Genomic DNA, 16,668 nt, shown 5'->3' on the forward strand with positions numbered 1-16,668 from the left:
CAGTACTAGCTATTCATCCTCAGGAATAAATCCATGCAACATCGCCGGCATTACCTTCCCAAAACGTCCAAATAGTGTCACCATCGCGTCGTAGCATTCTCTGCCGAAGTTGAAATGAGCCTTCAGAGCCATTACTTGCGCGATGGCATCCAGCTGACAAGGCTTAGTGTGCTCATGGAGAGGAAAATTTTAAGACTCCAACATTTCATAGAAGGCCTTTGTAGATTCCTCCATCTCATCGTCCGAATCCTAAGCATCATCAAAGTCTTGCGCCATGTCTTTGATCCCGGTACCATCCTCGTCGGTGCGATGACGAACCACCTTAGCTCTCGTACGCTCGACACACTCACCATGAGATGTCCACACCATATAATCAGGCGTAAAACCCCTCTTATGCAGATGTTTACCCATTTCATCCTGTGTCATCTGTTTAAAGTTGTCGCACCCATGACAGGGGAACTAGGTTTTTCTCCGGCCATTTGCAAATGCGGTTTTCACAAACCCCTTGGTTTTTGTTTATTGTTCATTGGTCATGTGTTTTATGACTAGTGTGACTGGTGTACATCCACGCACGATAACTCATCTTGCCTAGCTAATAAACACACAAGAAATATATATATTATTTAGCATACATATTCATCAGTTAATCAAGTGTGTCAATTTTATTATGTCCATGCAACCTACACGCTAACAGGTAAAGATAGGTCCTAATCCCACCCGAGTATGTGTAGATTGGGTTCGTTTCCCCATGCTCTGCACCAGATCCGACACAAAATTTCGGCAGCACCTCTCCGGTGTTCTCCTGGTACATGTCTTGACATTAAACACAGAGGATGTGTACCCAAAGAACAACAATGATGCATTGACAAAATTTTGCATCGGATCCGGGGCAGAGCATGGGAAAACGAACCCAATCTTCACATACTCAGGCTGTCCATGGATAACATGGACAATTCGAAAGGATGACGGTGACATGCATATTTATTGATGCAACCCTTTCGAACGGAAGACACCTAGGTTACGAGACGAGACTTGACATGAAAGTAGAAAATTCATACCAAAAAGTGTATCTGATAAGTACTAAAAATTGTCAACAAAGACCTTGATGCGCTAATAGGGAATCAAGCTTTGAAAATTGTGGAACAATAGAATGAAGGATGAATGGTGTTGTATGACAAAGGAAGCATTAGATTCCAATAGATGCTCAGATGGCAATACTAAAAGACAGAACTACACAAATCCGTCTTTCAGTTTGTAGGCTACTAGAGTTCCTTCTAATTTCAAGCACTAACTATTGCCTACAAAAAGAAGTAGTACTCATCTTGGTTGCGTAGTACTCCTCTACATACTACTCTAATACAATGTGAACTTAGTTGACCCCAAGTGGACTTCCCCGTCAGCTTCAACCAGTTGAACACTTGGCCTTCCATTCTATATATACACCCACTCTTCCTCTCTAAATTATTCACTTTTTAGCATGCCTCCCGTCTACATAATACTCGAGGTTATCATCTTGCACACTCCTCTTTAGTGCTTCTCTGCAGCTGGATATGAAGACTCTCTCACGCCAGGCCAAGCACTCGTCGTCGGTGACAAGCTCGTCTCAAGAATTGGCAAGTTCGCCCTTGGCTTGTTCCAGCCAGCAGCAAGAAACATCAGTAAGTCGTCCTACAATGCCACCTCCAGATGGTACCTTGGCATATAGTTCAACAAGATCCCAGTTTTCACTACCGTGTGGGTTGCTAATAGGGATCAGCCGTCACCAACCCCAGTGTCAACCTAACACAGCTCAAGATACCAATCAATGGCAATCTTGTCATCGTAAACCATGTTTCCAAAACTGAATTTGTTGTTTGGTCCACTCACATTGTCAATAGGAAAACCAGAGGCATAAACACCACCACGTCTAGTGCCATTGTTCCCTTGAAGAGTGGAAACCTTGCTCTACTAGGAAATAGCCAAGAGATGTTGTGGCAGAGCTTTTGACTACCCAAAAGATATCGGGCTTCCTGGCGCCAAGTTGGGCCGGAACAAGGTCACTGGTTCCACATGCCAGTACTTATCAAAAAAGAGCCTCATTGATCCAGGTCTTGTCTCATACATCATAGAACCAAAAGATACCAGCGGGTTTGTCCTCACACGCCACAACAACCCCTTGGTAAAGTATCTGACTTATGCAACCACAAGATCATCAACGTTGATACCAATACTCATGTCATTACTAGATTTGAATCCCCAGACCAGAGGTTTGATTAACCCAATATATGTTGATAACAACCAAGAGGAGTCCTACACATACAATATGTTGAGTATTATAAATCTCGGTCGGTATGTGGAGGATTAGAATTGTAGTATGTGGAGTTTAATTTTGTTTTCCATAACAAAGTTTATTGTGTCACTGTGTTGTGATCCTTGTTCTATGCCTCACAATATATTATCTTTGTACCTGTTGTTGTCCAAAATAATTCCTGAAATTCCTATGTCTCATATATGTTCATAATATGGCCGAAAATCAAGTTCCTTCTATCTAATTTATATGTTACCTTCCAAAACCTAATACCAGCCATTTTAGACCATTGTGAAGCAACCACAAGCTAGACAACAGTCCTAGCTCTGTAACCTAGCAGAATTCACTCCTTACTACCCTAACCATCTACCCAAAACCGGTGGACAAATTACCCAATGTCACGCCAGTGCATCAACCATCAAATTTCGCCACATAAATTGACTTTCAAGTACTTCTAATTTCAAGTACTACATATGTTACAGTATTGCCTCAGAGCAGTATTTTGTGGACGAGAATGGCTCACCTTGGAGGGGGGATGTCGTCGCGGTGTTGGAGGAGGGCCATGTAGAGGAGGGCCACAGGGAGGAGGAGGGCCGACGATGAGGCATCGCATCTTGGATCTAGCTCGGGATCCTGCTGGGAGGTGGACGGGGGAGAGGTGGTGCCGGTTGCGGGGGTGGGGGATGGAAGGGAGGAGGTGCAACGGTGGCGGAATGAGGTGGGGAAGGAGGAAGGTGTGCGGTGGGGGGTTAATGTTGTGGTGGTCGGAGGTGGTCGGGGGAGGGGTAGTACCGGTTGTGGCGATGGGGCAAGGAAGGGAGGAGGTGCGGCGGTGGGGGGAGGAGGTGGCGAAGGGAGGGAGGTGTGTTGTGGTGGGTGGGTGCGGTGGTGGCCGGAGGTGGTCGGGGGAGGGAAGTGTGCGGTGGTGGTCCGAGGTAGTCGGGGGAGGGGTGGCGCCGGTTGCGGGGGTGGAAGAAGGTTGGGGAAGAGAGAGAGAGAGAGAGAGAGAGAGAGAGAGAGAGAGAGAGAGAGGAAGGGGGAGAGGGGGGACAACCGAAGAGTATAAACGCACACGACAAAAAGCTAGCACATGGCATCCGATCCGTCCATTTGACCTAGCCAGCTCCACTGTCTAGTGAGGCCCAGCTAGGCCCTTTGCTGTCTGCCAGCAGACGACAAAGAATGTACTGATGGCAAATATTATCTTTGTCATGAGTCCATTCTTTGATGTTTGTTTTGCGGAAGCTGACAACAAAGAACTTCTTTGCTGTCAGCTAGCAGACGACAAATAATGGACTGATGGCAAATTCTCTCTTTTGAGTAGTGACTCCTACAATTTTACCAAATAATAGGGAAATTGATTCTCAAACTTTCTCTAGCAATTATTCCTTTTTACCAAAATACTTGTAGTTGGGAAGACTAGTATTTAGATACAGATGTAGTATATACAATAAAAAAAGATGATTAATAGTTTCATGTTTAGAACAGAAAACACGATTTAAACGTTTGCTCATTTTCCATTTTTCAAGATTGTCTCTAATCATAGGTTTATTGTGGGCCAGCAACTAAAGGAAAACCTGGACTCTAGGTGAGAGTACAATCTTTCATCACACAAAAGGGATGAAGACATCCAGGTTGCACGACCTTAAGAGAAACTCCAACGTAGTGACTCAAATCGTCCGCCTGCATCCGTTTGGATCGGTGTGGATAAAAATAGAGGCCCAACGCATCGACCCAAATTCAAAACGCATCCGCTTCTCGTCCGCGCGGATCCATTTCCAGCCCAAAATTGCATCTGAAATGCATCGGTGCGGACGCGTCGTGTGTCCCCTCGGTGTCCACCGCGGGCCCGTATGTCGGCCGCTCAACTACCACTCGTTGTCATATTTATGGTGACCACCGACATCAGGCCCGCCTCATAGTGTGTAGAAGGGTCGCGTGCCCGTCCTTTTTAACGGATGCGTGCGGTGGGGCCGACCTCACCCACAACCCTCATTCACATCTAGTCATCTTTGTTGGGCCTCACCCGTCTTCATTGACCTCAAACATGGCGGCGACAACAACAAGAAGGGCAAGGGAAAAGGCAAGACGGTATACTAGGACGACATTTATTAGAGTTTTTAATTTTCTATTTATGTTTAAGTGGAAGTTGGTCGGCGCTTGACCGGCTATTTATGTATAATTATACCTAATTCGTTAGTTTCAGTCACGTTGGTATATATGGATGTGCCTTTTATTGGGCGCACCTGTCGACCCAAATGAAAAAGCCACTCCAGTTCGCGTGACCAATTCAAGCAAACGAAAAGTAGACAAAGCACGAATCCGTTTAGATCCACTCGTTGAAGTTGCTCTAGTGGGGATATCATAGCTAGTATCATAGTCTTGGGACTAGCAAACATGCTGATGTGGCAAGTACTTAAAGAAGAGGGAGGGGATTAGAGTAACATAGGTAGATATTGTATCATGTTAAATGCTATGCTACTATGTGTTATGCATGTCAATAAATATGACCATCTATGATACTATGCACTATGAAGGTAGTATCATACCCTCCGATCCCTTTTTGTTTGGGCTCTGGAAAAATTTGTTTTTCCTGCAATTTTGTGCGTGTTGGGTTTTTTGGCTTCTGTTTCCAGCTATGCCCCTGCTTTCCAGTCGATCGCATGCATGCGTGCAGTTACTCGCATCGCTCTCTCTCCAATGTCCTTCGCATCTTCCCGAGGCAGCCGCTTACCTCTTCCTCTCCTTCCCATCCCCCCAGCAGATTACTCCACATCCCCTCGTCTCCTCTTCTCTCCACTTTCACTTCTTACTCCACATCCCCTATTCAGGGATGAAATCCACCCATCATGATTGTGGGAGGATAGCCAACCTCTAGAGGACAGTCAGCCCCTGAACGACAGCTTGCTTGCGGAGGACAGCTTGTTCGAGGTGGACGACGGTCAGCTCGCGTATGGTGGCGTGCTCCCGCTCACAGAGGGTCATGCGCTCGTGGACGGCGGTGTGTTCCCTGTAGGAGTTGCGCTCGGGGACGGTGGTGTGTTCCGAGAAGGCGGCGCACATGCGGTCGGTGGCGTGCTTCCGCTGGCGGACGGCGACACACTTGTGCCAGGTGGCCTACTCCCGCTGGCAGACGGCGACGCACTCGTGGACGGTGGCGTGCACGGCGGCATGCTCCCACTCGCGGTTGGTGACACACTCGTGCAAGGAGGTGCGTTCGCGAACTACGGCATGCAGCCGAACGTTGGTGGTGTCCGGGCGCTTGTTTAGTCTTGAGCTTCTAATATATGGCGGGTTGTTCAGTCCAAGAGGGAGTTGAAAATTTTGGCGACAAGGTATCATCTGCTCAAATTATTCAGCCATGGCGGTAAAAGAATTGCTTTGGCTCCAAATTCCACCAGTTTTAAGCGTCGCTAGTGTTCTTCCTGCTCATAGGTGAAAGGACGCGGATGTCGCCTAGAGGTGGGTGAATAGGCTCTTTAAAATAATTACGTTTTAGGCTTGAACAAATGCGGAATAAAACTAAAGGTTAATTTTTCAAGCACAAAACCTAAAACAACTAGGCTCACCTATGTGCACCAACAACTTATGCTAAGCAAGATTAAACAACTAAGTGATAGCAAGATATATGACAAGAAACAATATGGCTATCACAAAGTAAAGTGCATAAGTAAAGGGTTCGGGTAAGGGATAACCGAGGCATGCGGAGACAACTATGTATCTCGAAGTTCACACCCATGCGGATGCTAATCTCCATTTGGAGCGGTGTGGAGGCACAATGCTCCCCAAGATGCCACTAAGGCCACCGTAATCTCCTCACGCCCTCGCACAATGCAAGATGTCGTGATTCCACTAAGGGACCCTTGAGGGTGGTCACCGAACCCATACAAACAAGGTTGGGGCAATCTTCACAACTTAATTGGAGGCTCCCAACAACACCACGAAGCTTCACCATAATGGCCTATGGCTTCGAGGTGATCACAAATGCTCGGGGCAATCTCCACAACTTAATTGGAGACCCCGACGCTTGCCATGAGCTTTACACCACAATGATTGAGCTCCGAGGCACCACCAAGATTCTAGGGGTACCAAGTACCCAAGGGTAATAAGCTTCTCAACTTCTAATGTGGATCAAATGCAATGGCAAGGGCACACAGAGTGCCCAAGTCCTTCTCTCCCAAATCCCACCAAAGCAACTAATGCTAGGGAGGAAAACGAGAGGAAGAACGAAGAAGAACACAAAGAACTCCAAGATCAAGACCCAAGGGGTTCCCCTCACTTAGAGAAGAAAGTGATTGGTGGAAATGTGGATCTAGATCTCCTCTCTCTTTTCCCTCAAGAACCAGCGAGAATCATTGGAGGGGTTGAGAGTTAGCAAGCTCGAAGAAGGTCAACAATGGAGGCAAACTTGCTTCACGGATAAGGTTCAAAGGGGAAGAAGACCCCCTTTTTTAGGTGGGAAAAATCCAACTGTTATGCTTCACAGCCCGCACAGAGCGGTACTACCGCTCGGTAAGTTCACCAGCCATGCTGAGGCAAAAAGGATGCACAAATAAAGTCTGACAGAGCGGTACTACCGCTCGTGGGAATGGTACTACCACTCAGTAGGTTCACTAACCATGCTGAGGCAAAAAGGATGCGCAAATAAAGTCCGATGGAGCGGTACTACCGCTCGCCACAGAAACTGCCTTAACTTTCGCATACGGACTCCGAATTCAACAAAACCATGTTTGTTAGAAAGCTAATGACATGGGCTAATACAATATTGATATAAATATCAATAAAAAGCAAGTGAGAAAAGGCCCATAAGAAAATGGTGAGAACCCTTCCTTGAATAAGACCGGTAAAAACTCACAACATCGAAAACATCATAGAAGATGCATATGGACTCCGGTTTCGATGAACTCGAGCTTTTCATGAAGATGACCATAAACTATAAAACTAAAAAAGAGAAACACCAAACAAGAACCAAGAAGTATGATGTAAGGATGCAAATGGTTTGAGCTCTCAACAAACGATACGATCAAGCTACTCACTTGAGAGCCCCCCTTGACAGTACGACAATCTATCCTATAATACAAAACCTATCAAGGGAAAACCTATACCTTGCACCTAGTCCTCTTGAGCTAGATGATGATGATCTTGGCTTTCTCAAGATGGACCACCTTTCTTGATTGCCTTGGTTTGACGAACACTAGTTTATTGCTCCCCCATACTCACTATGGGTGAGCCACTCTTCACCACATCTTCACAAGTCCATTGCCACCACAATGGACGGCAAGCTTCATGCATGATATCTTCGTGATGCTCCACTTGAACTTGCACACCGCAATCTTGATGACGATCACCACTTGATGTCATCCTTCGTAGGTTGAATGAGATCTTCCTCTTGACGAAAACCCATGGAGACACGCCTAACCCCACATAGAACTCTCACAAGGACCATGGGTTAGTACACGAAAGCGTTATGGACAATGCTTACCATACTATGTGATCACTTGATCCCTCTCGGTACATCTTGTACACTTTGTGTGTTGATCATCTTGATTTACTCTTTGCTTAGTCTTGATAAACCTTGTGTCATTATGACCAATCTTTAGATAATACCTTGAATACCACCTTGGTCATGATATAAACTCCTTGACACCAACAGATGGACTTCAAGAAGTGCATATGGACAAATCCTTCAAATATAACTTAAGGCAACCATTAGTCCTTCGAGATTGTCATCAATTACCAAAACCACATATGGAGAAATATGCTCTAAAAATAGGCCATGCAATGGGTGAGATAATGGCTTGCACGGAGCGAAAGGCGCCACAATGATGCGCATGCATGCAGACCGGAAGAGAGAAGCACATGCATAGAGATGAAGGGGAGAGAGAGAGAGTGGATGCGAGAATATATGGGTGCAGGCCAATCGTTTGCATGGATGGATTAATTGCCCAAGGTCTCCTCTGTAGCAATTGAGGGGTAAAATAGTCCAAAATTTGTTGAGTGTTCCACTTGTTGGTATTTGGGCTGGAGCTAAAACGCAAACAAAAAAGGACCGAAAGGAGTACAATTGTATGAGGCCCTGTTTTTTTAAAAAGTCCTAGGACTTCTTTTAGTCACAAATAAAAAGTCCCTAGTCCCTACCTGTTTGTTTCCACGGACTTAACAGGGACTAGAGGTTATTAAATGACATGCAAAAAGACCATGTTACCCCTGACCATGTTATTAAATAACACTTGTTCATAACACTATTTTATAAGCAAAGATTACACAAGCAAAGAACACTTGTTCATAACAACCGAAATAATATACCATTGATGTTTCAACGACCACAACCCATCAGCGATCCAATCTCTAAATTGATTCATAGCAACACTATCTGTCTCATTGGTTGAATCATTTCTTGGAGTAGTCGTTGGCACATACAATGGTACATAATTTTCATCTTGATCACACAAGTCGAAATCTATATCGGCTAGTTGACTTTGTCTAGTAAAATTGTGCAGAGCAATGCAAGCCACAATGATTTTGCTTTGTTTCTGTTGTGGGTAACTAGGTAAGTGAAACAAAATCCTCCACTTGTTCTTCAAGACTCCAAGACACCTCTCGATGACATTTCTAAGTGAAGAATGGTTGAAATTGAAGTGTTCCTTTTTTCCTCTAGGCATTGTGCCATCACGGTACTCTTGGAAATGATAGGTTAAACCCTTGTATGATGCAAGATATTCGGTCTGTTTGGGTATCCTAAGTCGACAAGATATAACTTTTGAGGTGGTGGTTTTGGAAACTTTTCACCAAATCTGGATTGGGCATAATTGAAGACCCTCATGTCATGCAGTGATCCTAGCCAACCGGCTAGGACAAATGTGAATCTCATGTCAAAGTCACACACACATCACATTCTGACTCTTCTCCTTATGTCTATTCCTATGATGGATAATAGTGGCAACTGGTACCACAACTTGTATGTGTGTCCCATCTATTGCTCTAATGCAATTGTCCATAAATGGTGAATATTTTGTAGATATTAGTTTTGAATGCATAGTTTTGAATTGAGGATCTGTTGGCCTGATGATGTCTTTTGCTAGCTTGATCAGACAGGCCAAAACCTTATCAAACTTCCTTACAATTATGTCCAGTGACCTAACAAATCTGTTTTCTTCTTGTCTTAAAGATTGAGGGGAACCTACTATCCACAGAAACAGGCCTAGAGACTCAACCGATGACATTCTTTTGCTGGACTTCAAACCATAGGAATCAACAAGCACACTATGTAATTTCTCAAACACTGGTGTGTGCATTCTAAACATGTTGTAACAAGAAGTTTTGTTGGCTAGTGTTGTCATAACCCAATCATGCCCAGACTGTATTAGTACTCTTCTAGGTCCTTTGTTACAGTAAGAGTCCAAGTAGTACATACCAACCATGCACGCAATCTGCATCACTCTTCTCTTCCTTTTTTGGTGCATCAACAACATTAGTGCTTCATCATTACTGCTGCTCCCATCAACATTGCTGCCATCATCGGCACTGCTTCCATCATCCTGAAACATGCAAACATTAGTACAACTTATTTATCATGCACCACCTCTTCACCCAACAAACATGATGGAACACACTAACATGCAATAATCATTTAACAAGGTCACACACTACAGGTCCATTACATAGTTATATTCGAAAAAGAACACCAGTACACTAGTACAATTTCTTCATCATGCACCACCTCTTCAACCAAGTCAGTCTAGCCTCAGTACTTAAAATGTTCTGAAATATGCCTCTGTTTGCCTCATCTGCAAACACTTGAGTTGCCATGAAGTACTCGAAACTTGTTTCATCTGCACCACATTGAACTACCAACAATTGACAATGAGTAATAGATTCTTTAGTGTTGCTTGATTTCTTCTCTTTTGCCTTGTACTTTTCTTCCTTCCTTTTGTTTGCATATTCAGTGATCATGTCATAAGTGTTCTCACTCTTCATAGTATTGATCAGCCCTATCATTAGTTTCACCATTGGGATCTTGTGTTTCTTGCTTGGGCTTGATGCTGACTGTTCAGCGCCGCTGCTTCCCCTCTTCCTGCTGGTGGTGCTCATTGGACTCTGCTCATGTCCATCATCGGCAGCAACATATTCTTCTTCTTCCACTTCATCTATCGGAACATAAGCTGATGATCCATCAACTACCACACCTTGGAATAGCTCTATAAGAATATCCAAATAATCAGGATTGCCACCCTTGAATTTTCTGACATCCGGTCTCTCCTGTAGCATTAGTTATGTAATTAGGACAAGGCTAAATAATGTGTTCAACTGTGAGCAATGCAACTGTAATTTGCAGAATAATATACCTTAATTTTTTTGTTCCACCAGTCAGTTGATGTTGTTATAGCTCCGTCTCCAGTTCGGCCACAACCAGTTTGCTGGCCCAACCACACCCAAGCACTATAATAGCTCTTGAGTTTAGTTAAACAATTTTTGAATTGCTTGATACTATGGAGGAGGCCAGCGCGATGATAAAATTTTGTCTTCATATTCGTGTAGGCTCTAGTTGTCCAAGTACCATTCACACAGTGCCCATCCCTAGCTTCCTCACAAGCAATGTTACAAAAAACAATATCATTCTTGTCTGTCCAATCAGGCTTGGCAATGATTTTCTAAACAAAAAGAAGATGAATTTGCACAACTCTACCAATGAGAAATTTACCTCTCCAATAGCGCCGTTGTCGTCTCCATCTTCAAAGCCTTAGCCGTCGTCGACATCTTCTTAAGGCACAACAGATGACGATGCACGTTGCCAGCTTGCAACCTGAGAGATGGAGAAGCCCCGTCCTGCGACGCCTCTAATGTCGGTCGATGAGGCACCACAGGCTCGGCCTACACCGCGTCCAGTGCCCTGGGACACGTACCTCCCACGCCCTCTGACGCCTCCGTCAACGGCAGCTGCGCCCGGGGCGACGAACAGACGCATGTGAGCGCCACCGATGCTCACACACCGGGTGTGGCCTCCTCCTCCCTGGGACACAGACCTCCCACGACCAGGTCCAATCGAAGGACAACCATGATCGGCTGGCTCGTCTTGGAGGAGTTCCTGGTATGAGCCCAACTCGGGGAAGTCGTCGACGTTGTTGTTCAGATCCAAAAATCCAATTCCCCTCCCTAGATTTCCGCCGACGGATGAGCCCTGGGATGTCGGGTGATGCGAGGGGAACTGAGAGAAGAACTGTGTCTCGTCGTCTTCATCGATGGCCATGGCGGCGGCGGCTCAGGGCACTGGATGCGGGGGAGGGGAATGGGCAGTGCGGAGCAGGGAGGAGCGACTGGATAAGGTGTGGTGCGGGGGCACGGTGGGAAAAAGTCCCAAAAAGACCCTCCAACAGGGACTTCTAACTTTAGTCCCAAATACACCGTTTCAGTCCCTAAAAGTCCCTCATGTTTGGTTCACATGAGACTAAAAGAGATTTTTTAATCCTACATCAAAAAGTCCGTGTAAACAAACACCCCTCATATGCATGATACTATTATATGTTAGGAGGTGTTTGGTTACAAGGACTTATTAGGGACTTAGAACTTATAAGTCCCTTTAAGCCCATCTAAGCCAAACAGGAGGGACTTATAGAGACTTAAAGTGGGCATTTGAGACTTATAAAATAAGACTTCCCAGAAGAGTCTTATAGGGACTTATAGTTGTAATATGGTCTTTTAGTCCATGTTAAGTCCTAAAAATCAAACAGGTAGAAACTTTTTAGGAACTTAGGACTTATAAGTTCAGACGAAAAAAAGTCTTAGAATTTATGAACCAAACAGTGTCCGCTATGAGCAGCATAAAACATGAAAGCATAACTTTCTCCTCGAGTCCCGCGGCCAATTCGCCCGTGAGTCAAACGGCCGTAATTAGCGACGGCCGCACGCAGAAAGCTACCACTCCTACTAGTTAACAGGAGCAAATTAAGCAGAGCGAAGTTCTGACCAAGCTGCGTCTGTACCTGCGGCAGGGCGCCGTTAATCCCGTGCCCGCCTCTGAATGGACGCTTGCACGCATGCTGGCCGGCCGGCCAGAGTCTGGATTCACGCCGGCAGCACCCGCGCGCCTTGCCTGCACTCTATATATCGATCGGGTTTCACAAGAACCAACCAAAAAGAATGAGAGATAAGTCATCATCATCACCTTAAAAAGGAACGGGATAATGCGCCAGGAAATCAAGGCGAACATTACGTAGCGTGCTCGTGATCGTTTTTTTATAAAAAAAGTAGCGTGCTCGTGTTCGGGTACAGTAGAAGAAGCTATGGCTTGTGTTGACGGTCGATCCGTGCGAGACGAGACGATGCTTTTGTAGCATTCGCTGTCCCACGGGTCCGCGACACACGCCACCCTTCCCGGTCGCTTCCAATCTCCGACGAGCAACTACCATAACTGTCAGGTCACATTCCATGCATACAATGATACAAACCACCTTTCATGGAGCCGAATCAAGTGATCGACCGCTATATATAGTCCTATACCGTGGTACGTAGCTAAGCACCAACGCACATCCAGACATGGCATCCTCCAAAGCTTGCATGTCCACTTACCTGATCGCCGTCCTCTGTCTGGTCGCCGGCATGCGCAACGCCGCGGCGTTCAACTACGCGGACGCCCTCGACAAGGCGGTCCTCTTCTTCGAGGCGCAGCGCTCGGGGAAGCTGCCGCGGGGACAACGAGTGGCGTGGCGAGCCGACTCCGCCCTGTCCGACGGCAACGCCTCCAATGTACTTACCCAGACACATCACACATGACATGCTTGCCGTCGACGAGCGCGTCCGTTAATTTACGTGTGTCTTGTTGGCTTTGATCAGGTGGACCTTGTCGGAGGGTACTACGACGCCGGGGACAACGTCAAGTTCGGCCTGCCCATGGCGTTCACGGTGACCATGCTGTCGTGGAGCGTGGTGGAGTTCGGCGGCGCGATGCCGGGCGGCCAGCTCGCGAACGCCGAGGCCGCGGTGAGGTGGGGCTCCGACTACCTGCTCAAGGCGGCGACGGCGACGCCGGGCGCGCTGTACGTGCAGGTGGCGGACCCGTACCAGGACCACCGGTGCTGGGAGCGGGCGGAGGACATGGACACGCCGCGCGCCGTGTACAAGGTGACGCCCCAGAGCCCCGGGTCGGACGTGGCGGGCGAGACCGCGGCGGCGCTGGCCGCGGCCTCCCTGGTGTTCCGCGCCCGCGACCCGGCCTACTCGTCCAAGCTGCTCCGCGCCGCTCGGCAGGTGTTCGATTTCGCGGACCGGTACAGGGGCTCCTACAGCGACTCGCTCAGCTCCGTGGTGTGTCCCTTCTACTGCTCCTACTCCGGCTACCAGGTAAACAAAACAATCCACAACCGCACGTCAACACAGCATGCATGCATGATGCTGCTGCGGAGTCGGAATAACCATGACCGTAAGCACATATACTAATCCATGCATGCATGCATGCATGCATGCAGGACGAGCTCCTTTGGGCGGCGACGTGGCTGCACCTGGCGTCGTCGCCATCATCGAGCTCGCCGTACATGTCGTACATCAACTCCAACGGGCACACTCTGGGCGCGGAGCAAGACGGGTACACCGTTAGCTGGGACGACAAGCGCGCCGCCACCAAAGTCCTCCTCTCCAAGGTTACATCCATGATCCATCCATCCATCCAAAACTAGACAAACTTACCGGCCGGCTGCCATGGTTTGCTTGCTCATGCACGTTCGTCTCTCGGCGCGCGCGCAGGTGTTGCTGCAGAACCGGGTGGAGGGGTTGCGCACGTACAAGGCACACGCCGACAAGTACATCTGCTCGCTCGTCCCCGGAGCCGGCGGCTTCCAGTCCCAGTACACACCAGGAGGCCTCCTGTTCAAGGAAGGCTACAGCAACATGGAGTACGTCACCTCCACGGCCTTCCTCCTCCTCACCTATGCCAAGTACCTCGGCTCCACCGGCGGCGCGGCCTCCTGCGGCTCCACCGCCGTCACGCCCTCCACCCTCGTCTCGCTTGCCAAGAAGCAGGTGGATTACATACTGGGCGCGAACCCGGCGGGGATGTCGTACATGGTCGGGTTCGGGGCGCGGTACCCGAGGCGCGTGCACCATCGGGGCGCTTCCATGCCGTCGGTGCGCGACCACCCGGCCCGCATCGGCTGCGACGAGGGGTTCCGCTACCTGCACTCGTCGGACCCGGACCGCAACGTGCTCGTCGGCGCCGTCGTGGGCGGACCCGACCAGAGCGACAGCTACTCCGACAGCCGCGACAACTACGCCCAGGCCGAGCCGTCCACCTACACCAACGCTCCGCTCGTTGGCGCCCTTGCCTTCTTCGCGGGGCCACGCTCAGCATAACCCAAGCGGGTAAACCAAATGCGTAGGCGATGGCTCAACTTGAACTGTGAACGTAGGAGCCATTTCTTCGCTCTTCGGTGATGAAACACATTGTGCATGCATGGGATCTTCAAAATGAAGTAATACTCGGAGATCTATTAGCTGTGATGTCTTCTTTCTTATGAAAGACTTCTCTTTCTTTTTGAAGGAAAAAAATGCCATAATATAATACCGTATTTTTAATGCTCTCTAATTCTATAAGAATTCCTATAAGAATTTGTTAGGAGTAAATTCCTTGAACTGATTGATCCATGAAATAAAAGTCTGATTTAAACCTTAATGTTGTAGGGCTAGTTAGAAGTGAGCCATCACCTTTAAATCTCTAAGTTTGCACCATGTGTTTAGTATAATTCCAATCTTTTTTAACCTTGCCGTCCTATCCAAAAGGGATTTCGTACGTGGCACCAAGACAAAACAGAATGGATGGATTACGCCATGTGTGGGCTTCACTAGTCAGTTGGGACAGACGCTGCAGGAGCAACTACAGCGACCCCGACAATTTTGTCGACCTCTTTGATTCCATGATGGCACGTCATTGTCCGCAGATTTAATACGCTTTGCCCATAAAAAAACATAAAGTTCCACAAAGCAGATGTTGATGCCTTCAACTCCGCTATTGATCAACTAGCTCTCTTAGAACTGTCTGTCTCTACTTGATCGTATGTTCATTTGGTCCAACAAACGCTTTGATTCTTTAATGATCCGAATGAGTCTTTTTTTTCATTTTATATAAACCGCTTTGATTCTTGGTCCATCCTGTCAAGAACTGGTGCAAGTGTCTAATTTTGTTTTGTCACCTATCAACATTTGAGGACCCCGAAAAAGAAGTTGAAGGAATGAATACTGCCATATCACCGTCGAAAGGGCTGAAGTTGGCAATTACATGTTTATAAAGTTATAAATAGGATCCGATAAATCCTGAACGTTATGATTTTAAGCATTTCATCCCTTTTTTAATGGCAACTTTAGTTGACGCGAGGTGTCAACTTTAGTTGTTATATAAGACATGACAAGTTTATATCATGTACATGACCGTGTGCTATATGTAGTAGCGTCGAATATATATATACGAAAACTTATTGTTCGATCAAGCACAAAGAAAGAAGTCATTTTTCTATATTCATAACGATGTAGTATAACGGTTCCTTCATTGCTATTAATAGCTAACGTCGAGTTGAATGAAAAACATAAAATAAAAATAAAATCCTAAATGAAAAAGAATTGAATGATAAACACAAAAAGAATGGAAACATAAAATAAAATCCCTAAACCCTAAAAAACCCCTCCTTCCAAAATAAAACCCTAAACCCAGCACTAAGGCAGTGGCTAACGCGTGGCGCCCTTTTAGTCCCGGTTGATGTTACCAACGGGGACTAAAGGCCCTTCTGCTTGAGCGCTATGTAGCGGTCACGTGAATCCCCTTTAGTCCTGGTTCATAACACGATCGAGACTAAAAAATGGGGGACTGACCGCTTTGTCCCGGTTGCACAATCTCCCCTAATAGTAAAGCGCGCAGCACTTCTGTCGCCCCGTCGTCGGTCATTTTGTAGAAAAGCCCTCGCAGTTTCAGTTAATTAATCCGCAGTCCAACTTTAAGTTAGAACGAACCGTTTTCTGTCCTTTTGCAGAAAAGTCCTCACAGTTTTAGATAATCAACCCGCGGTCCATCTTTTAGTCAGTGCCGAACCGTTTTTTTGCATTTTACAGTAAACTCCTTGATGTTTCAGGTAATCAACCCGCCATCCCTATTTAAGTCAGCCGAAACGTTTTTTTGTAACAAAAAAACCCTGACTTTTCCGTTAATCAATCCATATTTTATCTAAAACAAAATTATCCATATCTTTTAAACCGTAACTCCGATTTTAACATATTATATATGAAATTTGATTGAAAAAAATGTGTAGAATCTAAATAGGATGTTATTTTTAGCTGTTGAATACTTCTTAAATATTATTTTTGGTGCAAACTTAATCTGTAATGCACTGTCTTTTTTTTCTCTC

General features: G+C 46.5%; 1 protein-coding gene and 1 pseudogene across 1 annotated transcript; both read left to right on the plus strand.

Annotated features, from left to right (window-relative positions):
• Positions 1–1,477: 1,477 nt before the first annotated feature.
• On the plus strand, positions 1,478–2,890 carry LOC123396727 (annotated as a pseudogene).
• Positions 2,891–12,789: 9,899 nt separating this feature from the next.
• Positions 12,790–14,890, plus strand: LOC123397471 (endoglucanase 4-like). Its single transcript, XM_045091997.1, has 4 exons — positions 12,790–13,030; positions 13,118–13,624; positions 13,750–13,920; positions 14,024–14,890. Exons 1-4 carry the CDS (start codon positions 12,821–12,823, stop codon positions 14,627–14,629), a joined length of 1,494 nt encoding a protein of 497 aa, XP_044947932.1. The 5' UTR covers positions 12,790–12,820; the 3' UTR covers positions 14,630–14,890.
• Positions 14,891–16,668: the final 1,778 nt, after the last annotated feature.

This window comes from Hordeum vulgare, chromosome 5H, assembly GCF_904849725.1.
Source record: "Hordeum vulgare subsp. vulgare chromosome 5H, MorexV3_pseudomolecules_assembly, whole genome shotgun sequence".
In the NCBI taxonomy this organism is placed as follows: Eukaryota; Viridiplantae; Streptophyta; class Magnoliopsida; order Poales; family Poaceae; genus Hordeum; species Hordeum vulgare.